At 39.6% G+C, this 20,805-nt stretch overlaps 1 protein-coding gene across 4 annotated transcripts in view; it reads right to left on the bottom strand.

Moving 5' to 3' along the window:
• Positions 1–20,805, bottom strand: part of NFX1 (nuclear transcription factor, X-box binding 1) — a 75,559-nt gene that overhangs the window by 44,161 nt on the left and 10,593 nt on the right. For all 4 annotated transcript variants that reach the window (XM_072841667.1, XM_072841663.1, XM_072841665.1 and 1 more), the window contains exons 3-7: positions 14,394–14,552; positions 11,256–11,333; positions 7,702–7,807; positions 4,076–4,147; positions 2,449–2,588 (exon numbers count right to left, since the gene is read on the bottom strand). In XM_072841667.1, the coding sequence (XP_072697768.1) occupies positions 2,449–2,588; positions 4,076–4,147; positions 7,702–7,807; positions 11,256–11,333; positions 14,394–14,552 (555 nt within the window). The remainder of the gene's footprint in view (positions 1–2,448; positions 2,589–4,075; positions 4,148–7,701; positions 7,808–11,255; positions 11,334–14,393; positions 14,553–20,805) is intronic.

Below are 20,805 nucleotides of genomic sequence, written 5' to 3'. Positions count from 1 at the left end.
CCCTACAGAGGAAGAGCTATTGTAAAAACATAGGAATCACACACTATGTGTCTCTTTGTGACTCGCTTCTTTCAGTTAGCCTAATGTTTTGGAGGTTCATCCACTTCATAGCATGTATCAATACTTTTTATTTTTTAAAGATTTTATTTATTTTTTCCCGAGAGACGAGAGAGAGAGAGAGAGAGAGAGAGAGAGAGAGAGGGGCAGAGACATAGGTAGAGGGAGAAGCAGGCTCCATGCAGGGTGCCTGATGTAGGACTTGATCCCGGGACTCCAGGATCACACCCTGAGCCAAAGGCAGACGCTTTAACCGCTAAGCCACTCAGGCATCCTAGCATCTATCAATGTTACATTCCTTTTTACTGCTGAATAATAATGTGCTGTATGGCTACATTTGTTTATCCATTCCTCAGGTGATAGATATTTGAATTGTTCCCGCATTTTGTCTATGATGAATAGAACTGCTATGGACATGCATTTACAAGTTTTGTGTGGACATGTATTTCCATCTCTTTTGGATATACACCTAGGAGTGGACTTGCTGGGTCATATGGTAAAATTCTATAACATTTTAAACAATACCAGACTGAAAAAAAAAAACATAAAACAAGAACAAAAAAAAAAAAAAAAAAACCAAAACAATACCAGACTGTTTTCTGAAGTGGTTATATTACTCTTATTGTTTTGTTTTGTTTTTTTAAGATTTTATTTATTTGATGGGAAGAGAGAGAGCAAGCATGTGCACAAGCAGGAGGAGCAGCAGAGAGAAAGGTTGAAATGGGCTCCCCATGGAGCAGGAACCTGGGAACCTGGTCATGGAGTTGGATCCCAGGACGCTGAGATCATGACCTGAGCCAAAGGCAGAGGCTTAACCAAGGCAGATACTTAACCAACTGAGCCACCCAGGTGCCCTTTTTGTGACTTTAATTTACATTTCCTTAGTATTTAAAGGTGTTAAGCAGGGATCGCTGGGTGGCCCAGAGGTTTAGCGACTGCCTTTGGCCCAGGGCACGATCCTGGAGTCCCAGGATCAAGTCCCACCTTGGGTTCCCAGCATGGAGCCTGCTTCTCCCTCCTCCTGTGTCTCTGCCCCCCCCCCCCCCCAATAAATAAATTAAAAAATCTTAAAAAAAAAAAAGGTGTTAGCACCTTTCAAGTGTTTACTGGCTATTTATGTTTTCTTTTGTGAAGTATCTGTTTAAGTCTTTTATTCATCATTTAAGTTGTTCCTCTTTTTTTTTTTTTTTGTCATTTTCTAGGAGTACTTCAAATATTCTGGATACAATCTGCAATTCATCTGTTCATTTTCTTAAGGGCATCTTTGATGAACAGAAATTTTTAATTTTGGTAAAGTTCAAGGTATCCATTATTTTCTTTTATGGTTAGTATTTTTGTTTTTTTTTTAAACATAAACCCACACCTTTATTCTTAAGTTTATAATATTGCAAAACTGATATAGTATTTAAACAGTTGAAATAGACTAAATCAAAACCATCTAATTAATAACATTTAGGGAATTCCAAACTACTATGTATCATTAAGATAATTCCTATCATGGTTAGTATTTTTGTTGCTCTATCCAAGAAATCTTTACCTAACCCCAAAGTTGTGAAAATATTCTCTTATAGTTTATTCTGGAAATTTTTTGTTTCTAGATTTTACATTTAAGTCCATGATCCATATAGAATTAATTTTTGTGTAAAAGAGAAAGACAGAGGTTGAGGTTTGTTTTTTTTCTTATGTATATATCCAGTTCTAGCAACATCTGTAAAAAGACTCTTTTTTCCATTGAATTAATATTGTGGTTGAAAATCAATGGACTGTCCATACATGGTCCACAGCTGGACTTCATTCTTCCACTTATCTAGTAGTCTACCTTTAACACCAAAACTGCACTATCATGATTACTGTAACTTTATAAGAGCTGAAATCAGAAAGTTTAAGTCTTTCAACTTCATTCTTTCTCAAGATTTTTTTTAGCCTTTCTAGGTTTTTTTTTAAGCAGGCTCCATGCCCAGTGTGGAGCTTAACATGGGGTTTGAACTCACAACCCTGAGATCAAGACCTGAGCTGAGATCAAGTCAGACTCTAAACCAATTGAACTACCCAAGCACCCCTCTAGATCCTTTTTAAGAAGTTACTTTTTTTTTTTAAAGAAGTTCCTTTTTAAAAAAATCTCCTAAGCAGTTACTTTTAAACAGCATTTTAAAATCTACTGTCCAAATTCTATAGGACAATGACCTATACTGGTATTATGAAACTAAACACTAAAACTAAACACTGAAACCATCTAAGCATTAAATGTATCTCCAATTCTCTCTACCAAGGTACAGAGCTACTAGAAGCCTTGTAACTATAGGCTTGAGACCAATCCATGTCATCAAGACAACTATAAATAAGGTTCCAGAAAATACACAAGAATTGCTAGCTGGTGGGCCCACCACTTACCCTGGTTCAATATGATCCGACAAGGCTGGCATTGACCCCCATGGCATAGCTCGGCACAGTGGTGCTGACCACAATTCAGAAGATTCTCACATGGATTGGAACAGTGGACTGAGACAGCCTGACCACAGCGAACTGTGTGCCTGGAAAGAAAACAGATGTATAGATAGTATTAGTCTTATGTTGGACAACTTCCTGTTGGATAGCTAAACTAACAATGAAGACCCAACTTATCCCCCAAAATTATGAAACCTTTCTCTTGGCCCCATTTCCCCCACTTTTCTATTTACCTCCTCCAATCTTTATTTCCTCAATTACTCTCCTCCTCTCCACTTTTTTTCTTCCTGCTTTGCTTTCCTTATTTCCTATCTTGCTTTTCTGTCTCCCCTCTATTCTGACCAGTGAAGTTCCTCTCTGGATTTCTCCTGAGTTCCCATGAAGTAGCATGCAGGAGACAAAGAGCTGGGAACTCCCACAGTATCTTACAGATGGAGGTAGGAAAGCTGGGGAGTGGGAGAGGATTAGTTATAACATATATACTAAGACTTGAAGTACAACGACATTCTCCTGGGACATGGTACTCTGGCATTTTATGCAATTATAATATTTAAGAATATACTGTATGTGACTTTGTTTCAGGATGGGAAAATCATTTTGGCTTTGTTTCAATAAGCATCCTAACTTACTGGCTTATTGGAAACTTACTTTTGCTAACTTACTGGCTAGAGAAGGATATGAGGCTAGTGCTTTTAGACTACCTTCAGGTCTCTTCCCAGGGTAATGGTTTAGAGCTTGGAGTCTACTCTGCTACAAGAAGAGTTTAAATAATCCCCTACTTTCATCTCAACTACATATTTTTAGAAAGTCACTGTTACATACACAGATGAATAGTTTCCAGTGCTCAGTATCAACCCCTGGAGGTGAACACTATTATTTGTATTTTATGATAAGAAAAATGAGGTCCAGTGAGATCAAGCGACTTGCCCAGGTCAACAAATAACTAGTGGCAGAGCCCGGGTCTGACCTGGTCTTTCTGACACAGAGCCCTTACATGTGACTCTCAGGCCACATACCTATCTTCGAAAGTTCAGACAAATGTGATTCACTGAAAATTGCCTTAATCCCATTTTGTCTTGTGGTTCAGAAATCATTTGGGTCTTACTGGACCTCAGAAACATTCCATAACTATTAGTGATCCTTGCCCTGATGATGGAGAACTTGTATAATAATGAAAAAGAGGGTGGGGTTACTTATTCTTTCATTTGACAATATTCACTGAAAATCTCCTAGATACCAGATACAATGCTAGGTACAGATATATGTTCCCTGTCTACTGAACCTTAACAGGCCGGGGTTCAATCCTGATTCTTTCACCCACAAAAAGGTTAAGAAAAAAGTCTCTGTCATCTTGGCATTTCACCTGAAATGGGTAATCTCACTGTGCATAGAATTTCTCATTCAGTTTTAAGACTGCTGAACAGGCTCAGGGCAGCAGAGTAAAATACTATTTATTAAAAAGTACTATTTATGCCTACTACTTATTTATATCTACCTACTAATTCTTTCTTTAGAAATTCACACATAAATCATCAATGTAGAAGTCTTCTTTAGAGTGTAGTTCTAACTTTACCTGGTCCGTCCACATTCACACGTTTTAGTCATAAAGGCAGGGCAGGGCGGGCAGGGTCCAGGATGACAGAGACTAAAAGAGAAAGGCTCAGATGAATAAATCATACTCATGCATCTGAACTTGAACAAAGTTGCCCCTGCTAGGTCTTACTGTAAAAGTGGCAACAAATAAACCCTACTATGAAGTGTTTCAGTATTTGCCTAAAATTGATTAAGCTATTTAAACAAAAATACAAATGTTTCATACAGAAAGAATCGATAGCATTATTGCCTTAAAATATTTAACCAGGGATCCCTGGGTGGCTCAGCATTTTGGCGCGATCTGGTCGCGGGCGCGATCCTGGAGACCCGGGATCGAGTTCCACATCAGGCTCCTTGCATGGGGCCTGCTTCTCCCTCTGCCTCTGTCTCTGCCCCCCTCTCTCTCTGTGTCTCTCATGAATAAATAAATAAAATAATAAATAAATAAAATCTTAAAAAAAAATTTAACCAGAAAAGTAAAGCTCAAGCCAAAATACTGATTTTATTTGGGTCTGACAGTTAAAGATGACATTTCCAAATATGGTCTTAGTCCACTTAGTGAGATGTGTAGGGATAAAAATATCTTGCCACTCAAGTGAATGGCCATTCCTCTAGTCAATAATCAGGCAATGGGCTAACAAGTGAAAAGAAGGCTGACACGAAGGGAGACATGCTGGTAAATAACATAAGGCGAGAATAAACGGGAAAGAGTTCATAGAAAGAACTGGACTTAGAAGTATGATAGTATAGGTGAGAATTAGACTTCTGTACAGAATGCTTTTTTTTTTTAAGTAAAGATTTTATTTATTTATTCATGAGAGACACAGAGAGACAGAGACATGAATAAATAAGTAAAATCTTTAAATAAATAAATAAATTAATTAAAAATAAATAAAAATAAAAAAACAGGTTTGTCTATACAGTGCTCTGGCTGAATTTTTTAATATGAATCCTTTTTTTTAAAATAAAGATTTCATTTATTTATTTATTTACGAGACACAGAGAGAGAGGCAGAGACACAGGCAGAGGGAGAAGCAGGCTTCATGCAGGGAGCCCGACGTGGGACTTGATCCTGGGTCTTCAGGATCACACCCTGGGCTGAAGGCAGCACTAAACCGCTGAGCCACCGGGGCTGCCCTTTAGTATGACTCCTAAACCAGCTCTGATTATTCTTAAATAAGCTTTAAACACTAAAAACAATCCACAAGTGCCTAGTCTTCTGGGGTGATCCATTTGACAGAACCCATATGAGACTTAAGTTTAAGCATGTTTCTTTAAAGATGAGTATTATCATTCAACAGTTTTATAGAGAGATATATATATCTTTCTCAATATATATCTCTTAAAGATTTTGTTTATTCATGAGAGACACAGAGAGAGAGGCAGAGATATAGGCAGAGGGAGAAGCAAGCTCCATGAAGGGAGCCCGATGTGTGACTGAATCCCAGGACTCCAGGATCATGCCCTGAGCCGAAGGCAGACGCTTTAACCGCTGAGCCACCCAGGCACCCGTCAACAGTTATATTTCTTATGATATGCCTCAACCCTTTCAGGTAAAACTATTACATGTCCACACATTTAAATAAGTTTAAACTGGCAGATAAATCACTGACTGGGTATGGATGACTCCAGGTTACTTCAAGTATCCCTCAGACCTGGACTCAATGCTAGGGTTTTATAACCTTTAGAGCAGTGGTTCACAACACTGGCTCCATATCAGAATCATATGGAAAGACCTACTCCTAGAGATTCTGATTCAACTTGTCTGAGATAGAGACTGGGCACTAGTGTTATAAACTACTGCTTAAATGAGGGGTGCCTGGTGGCTCAGTTAAGTGTCCAGTTCAGGTCATGATCTCAGAGTTGTGAGATAGAGCCCCAAGTCAGGGTCCACACTCAGAGGGGCATTTGCTTGGGATTCTCTTTCTTCCTCTCCCTCTGCCTCTCTCTTTCTCTCAAATAAAAATAAATGAATCTTAAAAAAAAAAAATACACCTTAAATGATTCTAATGTGTAGTGAAGGTTGAGAATAACTGCTCTAGAGAATTTTATAATCTATGAGAACACCCTAAAATAGAGACACAAAAGGGCCAACTGTGGCCTCGGAGTCCTGATACATATAAATGAGAGAAACTCAAAGTGTTTTTTGGAAAGGAAGGGGATCTCAGGGAATGAGGTTCAGCAACTGCAAGGGGCCTGACAAGAGTAATAGGGCAGTTCCTGAGAGAAGGATTTCCAAATCCACCAAGGAGCAAGTTTTAGGGCATCCTTTCTTTTCAGACATGGTACTGACCACCTAATCTGCATCACTTTTGATATTCTGTAGTAGTCAAGACAGGGGGCCATTTCTGCTAAAGACTTCAGAAAGATAGTTCATGCAAAGGGTTAATTTATTATTGAATTTACTTAAAATGCTAACTGAGGGAAGAACAGTTTAAACAGAGGAGTCCCTGGGTTCTGAGGAAAGACCTATGGATGCAGTAAAAGAAGGGTGTGGCCTATTGCTTAGCAGGCAGCAGGCCAGGCTACATAGCTCAGGCTGGGCAGTCTCTTACCATGGGCAATTCCTTAGCACCTCCCCCACATCCTGACCCACAAGGCCTCTGGCCCAACATTTACCCTTGTTCCATGCAGCAGAAGTACCAAGATCACACTCTGAAGTCTGTTTTACTTTTAGATTTGGGTAATAAAACAAGTTATCATTACTTGACCACTTACCAGACTCCATACCAAGCCTCTTAGATGCACTAATTTAATATTCATAGAACTCTGTAAATATCGATGCTCATATCATTATTTTACAGATGTAGAAAGTAAGGCTTAGAGAAGTTAAGTAAGTTGTCCAAGGTTACACAACTGTTAAGTGCCTTCCTCCAGGAATTAAACATTTGTCTGAAGTCAAAGCTGTAGAAATTTGTCATCTGTCAGTATTGGTTATTCCTCTTCTTATTTAGAAACTTACTGGATACATTGTAAAGCTGGCTACTTATTGTACAGAAGGGATTCATATCCTAAAAGCACTATACAACAGGACCCTACATAATTGCCTCCTAATAGACAGAGAAGTCTGTCCTATATACTCTGTTGGACCTGGGTATCCCTAGGGGATATTTCTTCTTCTTCTTCTTCTTTTTTTTTTTTAAAGATTTTATCTATTCACTCATGAGAGACACAGAAAGAGGGAGAGACATAGGCAGAGGGAGAAGCAGGCTCCATCCAGGGAGCCCAATGCGGGAGTTGATCCCAGGACTCCAGGATCACACCTTGAGCCAAAAGCAGACGCTCAACCGCTAAGTATAGTTGAGTATAGTATAGTGGAAATCCCAGCTCCACCATGCCCTAGCACTATGACCTTTGGCAAGACACTTGGCTTTTCTGAGCCTTATCAGTAAAATGATGATAAATAACAATACATCACTAGGCTATTGCAAGGATTCAATGAGTTAATTCTTGCAGAGTGCCTGACACAGTATAAGTGCTTAGTAAATGGTACCATACTGCTCTTCGCCCCATCCTGTTGCATGCTAACCACCAGACATATGTACTCAGAGCCATGAATGAAGTAAGTCTACCAGCAATCCCCAGGGGTCTAGTGTTCCAACTTACAGGTTACAGGAATGTGGACAGTCCTGGCCAGGCTGTTTCTTTCTACAAACCTCACCACAACTATGTGGAATTTCATTTCTGCTCCATTCAGGATTCTTTACCTTGCCTAAAATATATCAGATCAGAAAGTTAATGGTATAAATTTCAACTGCATCCTAAACTTTAATGAAACAGTACAATACAGTAAGATAGCATGAAACTTCAGTGTGGTTTTCATTATTTGCAAACATATTATCTAACCCACATCCTTAAAAAAAAAAAAAAAAAGAGGACTGTAATGCTACTCATCAAAAGCTTCACCAAGTATGATAAATTCTAAATTCTGGATTACCTGGAAAAGAAAAGTCATTTTTATTTATGAAAATGCCACTTTGACTAATGGACACATTTACTCTAAAATTAAAAAAAAAAAAATAACCTACAAGGTAAGTCTTTTGTAAGTGGGCTCTTGAAGATATGGGAATATCTGCTTAAGGATCAGAAAGAAGAAATAAGGGAAGAGAACAATGGGGTGAGGAATGGGGGAGCAGTACAAGATGGAGAGGACATACATCCTCTGTGCAGTAGGAACCTGCCAAATCTAAAGCTATGAAGTGGGCATAAAAGAACAATCTAGACTTTATTTATTCATGAGAGACAGAGAGAGAGGCAGAGACATAGGCAGAGGGAGAAGCAGGCTCCATGCAGGGAGCCCGATGTGGGACTCGATCCCGGGACTCCAGGATTACACCCTGGGTCAAAGGCAGGTGCTAAACCACTGAGCCACCCAGGGATCCCCTCCCTGCAAAGCTTTAGTGAATATCTTCCATGAACTTAGCACAGAGACAGGAAGCCTAAGATCCAGGCAGGGCACTCCTCCATGCCCTTGAGGAACTCATCTTCACCTGGGCAATTTACACCTTAAATGATAGCCTGTCCCCAGTGTTTGGCCTCTGCTTTTTTTTTTTTTTTTTTGGCCTCTGCTTTTCTATCTTGTTTCTTTCAGAAATCTTATTCATGTTGAGAGGTTCCTTTTACCTAAAGGCCTATGATTCCCAAATCTACATTTTCTTTCTTTTTCCTTCCCCCCCCCCCAAATCTACATTTTCTGCATTGCCCCAAGTCCTCAGTTCCAGCCTTCCCTGTCCTTAATCTTCATAAAGAATTACAATGACACCCTTAGAAGCTCCCCACATCTGCCAAATGAAGTCCTTATGTCTAAGCCTGGCATCAAGAAGTCAGCCCTGGGGTGCCAGGGTAGCTCGAATGATAAAAGCATTTGACTCCTGATTTCGGCCCAGGTCATGATCGAAAAAGAAAGAAAAAAAAGAAAAATGAAAAGTCAGCCCTGCCTTTCCAGTCATTTCCCATGTCTCTACCTTTACAAATCCTGTGTTTCATAACCAATGACTCTCCCTTCTTCTAAAAGATCCTGAACCTTTTTATGTTTAAACTTCTGCTTTAAAAACAAAACAAAACAAAACAAAACAAAAAAACAAAAACAAAAAACACTTCTGCTTATGCTATTCTCTTCAACAAATCTTTTCTCCTACCAAGATTTTACATAACTTTTTAAGCTTAGTTGAATTCTACCTCCTTTTTTAAGGATTCCCTAAATCATCTAGCCCAAAGTAATGATTCACCCCAAGGGTCTCCCACAGTTCTTTGGACTTACAGAACATCAAGTTAAATGTATCTTAGCTCTAAGACTGTAAGCTCTGAGAAGTCAATAAACAGTCTCATTCCCGTTTCTTTATGCTACGTTAATAAGTTCTCAATAAAATGATCACATTAATGGTCTCCAGAAAGAGCAAAGTCATTAGGTAAAATAAGGCCATTATTTGCTTTCCCACACCATTTCACCTTGCTCAGATCATCTTGACCCTTATCCCACTCTTCTACCTTTGTAGGGCCTCATATCTAATTTGTCAATGAAGGCTTTAACAAGATTTTTAATTCCACTGTGGGACTTTATATGTCTAAAAATCCTTTAGAGTAAGGTAATTAAGACTTGGTATTGGTCCTATTTGTTTAAGTTTTACATGGATTTCTTGCTTCTAGTTTCATGTTGCCTTTCCAAAAGTACATTCCAAAATATTCATTCCTTCAACAAATACTATTTTAGTATCTTTTAATGCTCAGATTTTGGCAATCTGACCAGCAGATTCCAAATAAAAGAGTGGCCAAAGTGGAAGAGGGTATAAGAAAGGCTTCCTTTGGAAGACAATGTTTGGGGTCTGATCTTTCTGTTTTTTTTGTTTTGTTTTGTTTTGTTTTTTTAAAGATTTCATTTATTTATTCATGACACACACACACACCGAGAGGCAGAGACACAGGCAGAAGGAGAAGCAGGCTCCATGCAGGGAGCCTGACGTGGGACTCAATCCCAGGTCTCCAGGATCACGCCCCACGCTGAAGGCGTCACCAAACCGCTGAGCCACTGCCCATTGGGGACCCCAGGCTGCCCATTGGGGTCCGATCTTGAATGGATGAGGCATCAGTGATGAAGATGTAAAGAAAAGATAGGAAAGAATTGTCTAGATAGTTGAGTTCACCAAGAGACTGAATCTAGAAGTTGAAGACTTGATGGTCAATGACCAATTCTTAGTGAAAGCTGCTAGTTAAGTAAAGGGAAAGAATAAATATGAGCAAATTAAAGCAGGCAAAAAAATTAATAGGAAGAGCTAGGCATTTCAAGAAAGGAATGATCAAAAGCTCCCAGGCTACTACACTGCCAAAAAAGGTTAAAAACTTACAAATCAGCCCTGGATTTAGTCAGGAAGGGGTCACTGATGACTTCTGAAAACAGATGCAGCAAGGTGATGAGGACGGAAGCAAAAATTCAATGGTTCAAGGGAGACAGATGGTTAAGAAGCAAAATTTGAAAAATCAACAATTAGATGAAGCTAGCCATTAGAAGATAGGAAAGAAAAAAATAACTAAAAAAGACATAATAAAATTTAAAAAAATACTAAAAAGAAACATAATAAAAGGACTAGTGGCAAGAATGAGCATCTGGATTGCAGAAGTTTTTCCTAACACATAGGGATATTGAGCTGTTCAAAAACAAGAAGTATTCCAAAAGGGGGAGTATAGAGTTTGTAATGCTGGTTTACAGAAAATCTTTCTTTACTATAAAGACCCCAAGGATTGATCTCTTGGTTTGTTAAAATAAAGTACTTTTCCAATACAACTCTTTACACATACTGCTGAAATCCGGAATATTAAAGCTGTTACAGTTAACGGTAAGAAGGAGCCCAAGTCTATGCCTGCCTCCACTATCTGGTCAGATCTGGTCTAAAGCTAAGATTAAGGAGACCAGCACCACAGCTCAGAAGTAGCATGAGCTTGGTTGGCATGATGAGAAGTTCCATGTCTAGGACAGCTGCCAAGAGCACAAGGTCTGTGACTCTGGCTGTGTGATGGACCACATCCAGATGATGTCAGTAGACTCTTGGAACACTGAGGTTTTATTAGTAACTTCTAAAACATGCATGTTACATCACTTCTTCTGGGCTAGAAAATGAGTTACAATGCATGAAATGGAAGAGACTCAAGTGAAAGCAAAAACTCACCACAGAAACAAGTGTAAGTATTAGGAACGTGTGCAGAAACATTCTGACAGGCAGGGCATCTCCAACCACTCTGGCCATCTGTCAAGAAAAATGAGAGGAAACCAAAATAATTTCCTTACAAAAGTACATGTAATTTTAAAAAATTAAATCGATAAGAAGCCTTAATGTTAAAGCAGCAGCAATCATTTCATGTTAAGGATATTAGATATTAAGGATATCAAGATTTTAAGAAATAAATTCACAATACTGAATGCTTTGCTTAAATATTGCATTTAGACTTATAAGGATTTTAAATATAGTAATCAAACGGGTACCCATATTTTTTAATGTCAATTGAAATATAATTGACATATAACACTAAGTTTATAGTATACAACGCTTGACTTGATACATTTACATACTAGAATACGATTATCACCATCACATTAGCTAACACCTCCACCATCACATTAGCTTCCATCATTTCACATGATTATCATTTCATTATGTGGTTCTAATATTAAGATAAACATTATCTAAATCTTGGCTTGAAAAATTTGAGTATATTCAGGAAAATCCAGATGTCTTTTTTCTTTTTTTCTTTTCTTTTAAAAGACTTTATTGGGGCAGCCCTTGGTGGCTCGGCGGTTTAGCACCGCCTTCAGCCCAGGGCGCGATCTTGGGGACCTGGGATCGAGTTCCAAGTTGGGCTCCCTGCATGGAGTTTGCTTCTCCCTCTGCCTGTGTCTCTGCCTCTCTCTCTCTCTCTCTCTCTGTATCTCTCATGAATAAATGGGTAAAATCTTAAAAAAAAAAAGACTATTTTTAGGTAATCTCTATACCTAGCATGAGGATGGAACTCGTAACCACATGATCAAGAGTTGCATGCTTTACTGACTAAGCCACCCAGGTGCCCAAGATGTCTTAAATTAAAAGTCACAGATCAGAAAACATGCTATTTTTTTAGAGAACATTTTTTTTTATTTAAGATTTTATTTATTTATTCATAGAGACAGAGAAAGAGAGGCAGAGACACAGGCAGAGGGAGAAGCAGACATCATAGAGAGAGCCTGATGTGGGACTCGATCCAGGATCTCCAGGATCACGCCCTGGGTTGCAGGCGGCGCTAAACCGCTGCGCCACCGGGGCTGCCCCATTTTTAATTTTTTAATAAAAAATAAATTTTTTTTTTTACTTATTTAAAATATTTAAAATCTTTAAAAAGATTTTACTTATTTATTCATGAGACACACAAAGAGAGAGAGGCAGAGACATAGGCAGAGGGAGAGGTAGGCTCCTCATGGATCCTGTTGCAGGACTCAATCCTAGGACCCCAGGATCACACCCTGAGCTGAACGCAGACGCTCAACCACTGAGACACCAAGGAGTCCCGAGAAGAAATTTTTTTTTTAAATTTTTATTTATTTATGATAGTCACAGAGAAAGAGAGAGAGGCAGAGACATAGGCAGAGGGAGAAGCAGGCTCCATGCACCGGGAGCCCGATGTGGGATTCGATCCCGGGTCTCCAGGATCGCGCCCTGGGCCAAAGGCAGGTGCCAAACCGCTGCACCACCCAGGGATCCCCCGAGAAGAAATTTTTAAAGATTTAATTCATTTATTTAAGAGAGAGAGTGTGCATTAGCAGAGGGGAGAGGCAGAGGGACAAGCAGACTCCCCACTGAGCACAGAGCCCAAGATGAGGCAGGCTCCCAGGACCTGGAGATCATGACCCAAGTCAAAGTTAGATGCTTAACTGACTGAGCCACCCAGGTGCCCCAAAATCTGCTTTCTAGAAATTTTTAAAGCAAACTATAGAAGAAATGTTTTCTGTAGTTGCTACTTAAATAAAAGCTACCATTTTCCAAAACTGCAACTGATTTTGTTATACCCCAAATATATTTTAATATTATGTTAGCTGTTTTTTTTGTTGTTTTTTTTGTTTTTTTTAGATTTTATTTATTTATCCATGAGGGAGAGAGTGAGAGAGAAAGGCAGAGACACAGGCAGAGGGAGAAGCAAGCTCCATGCAGGGAGCCTGATGTGGGACTCGATCCCGGGTCTCTAGGATCACACCCTGGGCCAAAGGTGACACTAAACCACTGAGCCACCCAGGCTGCCCATTAGCTGTTTTTAAAATTTCCTTCTCTTTAAAATTTCACCTTATTTTGGGACGCCTGGGTGGCTCAGCGGTTGAGCATCTGCCTTCAGCTCAGGGTGTGATCCTGGAGTACCAGGATTAAGTCCCACACAGAGCTCCCTGCATGGAGCCTGCTTCTCCCTCTGCCTGGGTCTCTGCCTCTCTCTCTCTCTGTTTCTCATGAATAAATAAATAAAATATTTTAAAAATTAATTAAATAAAATAAAATTTCATCTTATTTTTATTTTTTAAGTAAACTAAACTCTAGGGCATAGAGTTTACTTAAAAAATAAAAATAAGATGCCCCTGAGATCAAGAGTAGCATGCTCTACCAAGTGAGCCAGCTAGGCACTCCTTAGCTCTTTATTTAAGATCTACAGCTTAAGGGACGCCTGGGTGGCTCAGCGGTTGAGTGTCTGCCTTTGGCAAAGGGCTTGACCCCAGAGTTGTGGGATCGAGTTCCGCATCAGGCTCCTTGCATGGAGCCTGCTTCTCCCTCCGCCTGTGTCTCTGCCTCTCTTTCTCTGTCTGTCATGAATAAAAAAAACAAAACAAAACACCAATTAAAAAGATCTACAGCTTAATACTAGTCATCTGAAACGTGTTCAAGGCAACACAGATAAAATATTCAAGAGAAATTAAGTTATTTTTTAAAAGATTTTATTTATTTATTCATAAGAGACAGAGACAGAGACATAGGCAGAGGAAGAAGCAGGCTCCCCATGGGGAGCCTGATGTGGGATTCAATCCCAGGACCTCGGGATCATGACCCGAGCCAAAGGCAGACGCTCAATCACTGAGCCACCCAGGTGCCCCTAAATAATTTTCTTAAAGCTAAGTTTAAGGGGTGCCTCGATGGCTCAGTTGGTGGAGCATGTGACTTGATCTCAGGGATGTTAAGTTGGAGCTCCATGTTGAAATGCATTTACAAATAAAATCTTAAAAAAAAAACAAACCAAATTTAAAATCTGAATCTATTGAATGAGTGAGAATAACTATTTTGAAGAGAGAAATGACTGACCTGCTTGAGATGCTGGAGACCTTGCCCATTTCTTTATGCAGTTCAAATGAAACACATGATAACAGCTCTGACAACTCCACACTGGTGCTGTGACGCGAACCAATTCACAGCACACCATGCACTCATATTTTTCTGTAGTTAGCTGTTCAATTAGAGAACCTGTTTAAAAAAAACAAATGAATTAATTCAAACGCAGAAAAACATTCCTTACTTTAGTCAACCAAGGATCAACAAGGCATCTAAGAGAAGAATCCAAACACAGAGGTTTTAAACATGTCTGATTCTGAGTAAGGTTGTTTGCTGTTCAGTGTTTGGGGCCAAGAAGGAACAGGAATATGCTGAGGGAGAACATTTAGGAAGTGCACATTCGGGGGGGGGGGGGGCTCATACAATTGAGGAAACATTCCCAAGAAACTGCCCAGGAACCCACCAGAGTAGACAAATGCCCCTCATAACACAGCTTAAGCATCCTAGCACCTGTAGCACCTTGCTCTGCCTCCTCTGAATCCGATCCAGATCCATGCATTCAGGCTAGGAAGGGGCTCATGAAACTGCAGTGGTCAATGGAAAGAAACCTAAGCACGGACAGGTTCCAAAAACCCAGGGTGGTAACATCTCTTCTAGTAGTTGCCGTGAAAGTCTTTAGTTGACCTATTCAACAAAGATATTCTTGGTATTTACCACAATTCCATGGTAGGGTTATTAGACTGAAGGAGACACAGACCCTGGCTCCAGAAGCTTAGCATCTGGTGAGGGAGATCAGAATCCTCTCAGATGTATTCCTTAATATCTTTATCCATTTCCAGACTGTTCCTCAAACACAATCTCAGCAAAGCCTTTCTAGATCCCAAGTACAGTTAGGTGCTCTTAGAGAGGTGTGTGTGTTTGTGTGTGTGTGTGTGTGTGTGTGAGAGAGAGAGAGAGAGAGAGAGACAGACAGAGACAGAGACAGAAACTGAGCCTCAAAGTGGTTCAATCACTTACCCAGGGTCACAAAGCTCATATTTTAATCATTTCATACTAGCTTTCCTAAGATTACTTTCTGATTGTCCAATTTAATGTCAAAAGAAACAGAGAACACAAGGACTACAAGGTCTGTGAGGCAGGGCCAGGGCCTTGTCTGCCTTGCTTACTGTTGTATTTCCAGCACCTGGCCTTTAGTAGATGCTCAGTAAATATTTATTAAATGAATGGATGAAGAAATATTTATTTCATCTAGTCTGTTCTATAACCTCTTTCCTTTGATTTTAGGCTTCAGTAAAGTTTCTGGGATAGCACTTTTGCTCTGACAAAAGCCTGGAGTACTTGATAAAGGGAACTGTACTCGCTTCAGATAACAACACATCAAAAGAGTGAGATTTCAGGGTGCCTGGGTGGTTTAGTAGTTGAGCATCTGTCTTCAGCTCAGGTCGTGATCCTGGAGTCCTCTCAGGGAGCCTGCTTCTTCCTCTGCCTATGTCTCTGCCTCTCTCATGAATAAATAAATAAAATCTTAAAAAAAGAAAGAGTGAGATTATGTTTGAGTCATCTACATACAAGAACCTGACTGGGGCAGAGGAATAGCTGTGAGAATTACATTTGGGATAAATTTTGTAGAAAATGCCTATTGATTATTCCAGGACAGAATTAGAAGGACACAAAAAACAAGTGAAGCTTGGAACATACATGAGAACCCTATGATGGATTATTGTTTTGATTTTTACCCTAAAGGCTGTCTTTTTTATTTTATTGTTTCTCTTATTCATTAAGTTTATGGCTTGTTAATAAATAATTATTTTATAAGCAATGTTTCTAAATCTAGTCATGGTGGAATTGACCACTAAGATGCACACACATACAGCAATGTGGGAGCAACTGCCAACTTTGAATAAGCCACAAAGCTCTAAGCCCTTTCCAAAGGTGATCTCTCACATCTCATGTTGAATCTGACAGTAAATGCCACTGGCTCTGCCTTCAAAATACATCCAGAATCCAACCCCTATGCTATTACTATGGCCCAAGTCACTACCCAAGTCACCTGGATTATTCAAATGTCCTCCTGGGCAGCCCACGTGGCTCAGCGGTTTAGCGCTGCCTTCGGCCCAGGGCCTGATCCTGGAGACCTGGGATCAAGTCCCATATTGGGCCCCTGGCATGGAGCCTGCTTCTCCCTCTGCCTGTGTCTCTCTTGAATAAATAAATAAAAATCTTTAAAAAAAAAAAAAAAATTTTAAAATGGCCTCCTAACTAGTCTTGCTACATCTGCCCTTGCCCTACTTCAGCCTACCACCACAGCAGCCAGAGGGAACCTGCTAAAATGCCAATTAGATGCTGCCACTCATGCCTATAACTTGCCAATGGTTCCGACATCACATGTGTGGAAAGCCAAAGCCCTTACAACAGCCTTCACCACTTTTTCATCCTTACCTGCTGGTCCTTTTTCCCTAGATCACTACTCTAAGAACACTCTGTCCTCCTTCCTAGTCCCAGACTGGCATGTAGATTTCTGTCTGAGGGTCTTTACAACTTATACCCCCTCTGCCTTGAATATTTTTCCTTAGACATCGGCATAGCTCAGTCCCCTACTGCCTTCAGGTATTTACTCAAAATGTAATCTTCTCAATGAAAAGACTGGTTTTGGTCATACTTTTAAAAATTGCAACCGACTCCTTGAACATTCCCTATCTCTTTCCATACTGTATTTTTCTCCACACCACTTGAATCTCATAGATCATTTATCTTATCCATACCGCTTTTATATATCCTATCTTACAGATCATATATCTTACTTATTTCATCTCACTTCCTGACTCTATACATAGAATGTACACTCCTTGATGGCTGAAGTTTTTACCTACAGTGCTGCCTGGGACATAGTGGGCACTCAATAATATTTGTATGAATGAATGAAAAGAAATAAAAATACAGCAAAAGGTTCTGGAAAGACCTAGAAAGAGAAACAGTATAACCCTTTCACCAACAACACTTCAGTTTTATCAAAACATGTGTAACATACGTAAAAGATGGTACTGTCCTGAAAAAGCTCTGTGCTGGTAAACTATTACATTCCACGTCCAAGACTTGTCTGCTGGGTGCCAGCCCTGGCCTGACCACTGGCTCTTCTTGAATCCTAAACCCTCCCCCACTAGGGTTTCCCTATAATTTCTCAATCATGACTGTGTCTACTCTATACTTATACTTTGAAAGCATGTCAGTAAAAAGGATGATGCACCCATTGAAATAATCAGAAGAGACCTGACTGGTTAACTGACTACCAACTTTTCAGATGCACCAATAAATAACTGTTTAAAAAAAAAGAACCCAAAAGCCTATAACATTCCTGATTTGAAAAATCTAAGAGTACACTGTGATTAAATTAAAAGATAGCCATTTAAAAAAAATAGACATGGGTAGCCCTGGTGGCACAGTGGTTTAGCGCCGCCTGCAGCCCAGGGCGTGATCCTGGAGACCCTGGATCGAGTCCCACGTCGGGCTCTCTGCATGGAGCCTGCTTCTCCCTCTGCCTGCGTCTCTGCCTCTCTCTCTCTGTCTCTATGAATAAATAAATAAAAATCTTTAAAAAAAATAAAAAAAAAAATAAAAATAAAAAAATAAAAAAAATAGACATACACTAAAAATATATGGGGATAAAATAGTCTGATATCTGGAATTTATTTTAAAATATATCAGCAGAGGGTGATAAAATATATGAGCCTGGGTGGCTCAGCAGTTAAGCGTGTTTGCCTTCGGCTCAGGGCGCGATCCTGGAGTACTGGGATCAAGTCCCACATCAGGCTTCCTGCATGGAGCCTGCTTCTCCCTCCGCCTATGTCTCTGCTTCTCTCTTTCTGTGTCTCTCATGAATAAATAAAATCTTTAAAATATAGATGTATATATATAAAATCAGCAAAAATAAAAATAGAGAAAACAAATGGGATATTGTTTAAATACTAATGCATACCTATTTTATGGCATCTTATAATATTAATTTAGAATAAAGCACAAAGATTTCTGAGTAAAAAAATCACATAATAAGCAAAAAAAGATGAACATTATATGATTTCAACAATGTAAAACTGAGCATTGAAAAATTCTGTAAGAAAATAGAACCAAAGGTTGAAGCTGATTATATCTAGATGGAGAGACTAAAGGTGAGTTACCTACTAAAGTGACTTTTCTAAGTTACCTCATTAAATGTGTTTTTAAAAAGCTCACACATGGGTTCTGTGCTCAGTGGAGAGTATGCTTGAGATTCTCTCTCTTCCTCCCTCTCCTGCTTGTGTGCGCTCTCTCTCATTCTCTCAAAAGCAAAAAAATAAATCTTAAAAAAAAAAGTTAATACACCATAAACATGGTCAATATGTTCAAGATGGTTTTGCTGAGTCTGAAGTATATATTAGATACCACATTTATCTATGTGAGCCTGAAGCTTATGGCAGAGCTTAGGGACTGAAGATAAAAGTTTAGGAGTCAGCACAGCACAGAGGTAGTGGTTGGAAGATATGGAAACAGTTGTAATCTCCCAAAGAGACCTCATCAAGTAAGAAGAACAGAGAGCTAAGATAAAGCCCTAGTAAACACCAACATTTGAGGAGGTAGAGGAAGAGAAACTTGAAGGACACAAGCAAGAACAGCCAAGGAGAACAAGGAGGACCAGAAATGTGTAATATCAAATAAGTAACATTTCAACAAAGACCTCTTTGCATCAAACTCAAAGGGAAGCCCAGGATAATAAGGACTGAAATATATCAGTCTGCTGGGTGTGGCAATAGGAAGGCATTAATGACCTACCAGTAGCTCTCTGAGTCAAGTGGTGATGGCAGAGGAATGAAGTGAATCAAAATAGGGAAAAGGAAACAGAGTGGTGATTCTTGATTAGACTGGAATGGAAGGAAAGGAAACAATACTTCCCCATGTGACAGGGGAAGTTTTTCTTTTGGAGCATATGACAGACTTGGGAAGACAGCTTCAGGCTAAAAACTTGGAATAGCAAATGTGAAAAGGCTGACGGAAGAAAACAGGAGATTTCAGAATGAATAAAAGGAAAGGAGGATAGGCACAGATGTCTCTGGGTTCACATAAAGAGAGCAAAAAGCTGAGAATATTATGCCTGATGATCTCCCCTTTCTCTGGGAAGTAGGAGGCCCATTGAGTTTGAGGGAGATGAATGCCAAGAAGGTCTGAATAAGACTGGAAAAGATTTGGAGTAATCTTAGATGAAAATGGGAAGGGCAGTTGACCATATTAGGAAAAATGGGCAGTACTGAAAGTCAACTGAAATTGGAGAATCACTAATTGAAAATATTTACTGAGAACCTACTGTGTGCCAGGCATTGTTTAAACACTAAGGATGATATACAGTGAACAAAACAAACAAAAATCTTCTGCCCTTAGGAAGTTATTGTCTAATAGGGGAAAGTAAACAATAAACAAAGAAAAATTATTGAAATTATATGAAAAAAATGAGTAGAATCATCAAATAGTGGTAAGTGCTATGAAAAAAAATAAACCAGCAAAGCATAAAGAATGCTGACGGGGGTTGTGGGGAAGTATTATAGTTCTAAACAGGGGGATCAGGAAGATTTTCCTGAGAACGTTAAGTGAATCTGCAGCAGCACCAAATCTATACTATTGTCATATGATTTCCTGGAACAGCATTTTGTTAGATGGAGCAGAAAAGGTAGACTGCAGAATCCATGCAAGGCGGGGATCCTGCCAAATGGCTTGGAAGAAGGATACTACTTCAAAATTACATTAAAGCCCAGCCTGAAGAGGGAATAAAGGACAGAAGGCTGATGATAGAGTTAGTAGGTGGGAGACTAAGAGAGCCAGGACAGGAAATTATGGTCAGAAAGTAGCAGTGGGTACGGAGGGATAATGAAGGTGAAGGTCACTGTGATTGAGAAGATTAAAGAACGTGAGGATGGTAAAATCCATATGATCACTAAAGTCACCCAGAATAATAGCAGAATTTATGGTAAATCAGTAGTTCTCAAATCAGTCACTTGGAGGCTTGTTAAAAAGAAGACTGCTGGGCCCTTCTCCCAGAATTTTTGTTTGATAAGTGTGAGGTAAAAGCCCAAGAATATGCTTTTCCAACAAGTTCCCCGGTGTTGCTGATAGCTGCTGGCCTGGAACAACACTCTGAGAACCACTGGGAGGGAGGAAAGATATAGGCTGGAGGCATTAATAAATGATGCTGGGGCTGGGATATTTGGAGGCTAAAACAGGACAAAGATAAAGAGACATGGAAGGTGATGTAGCATTAGGTTCAAAGAAGCAGGGGTTTTGATAAAGGGTAGAAGCATAATGGTTCAGAAAGGATACAGGGAGAGCAGCTTGCTCTTCTCATCTTCCAGAAACTAAGGCAAACAGGATAAGGGAAAATAGCATGCTCTGAACAGGCTGTAAAGAAAGGGGTGAACTTAGAGAA

The sequence above is a fragment of the Canis lupus genome, chromosome 10 (assembly GCF_048164855.1).
Source record: "Canis lupus baileyi chromosome 10, mCanLup2.hap1, whole genome shotgun sequence".
Classification (NCBI taxonomy): domain Eukaryota; kingdom Metazoa; phylum Chordata; class Mammalia; order Carnivora; family Canidae; genus Canis; species Canis lupus.
Note: the sequence above shows the minus strand (reverse complement) of the source record. Positions and strands in the feature narration are given on the sequence as shown.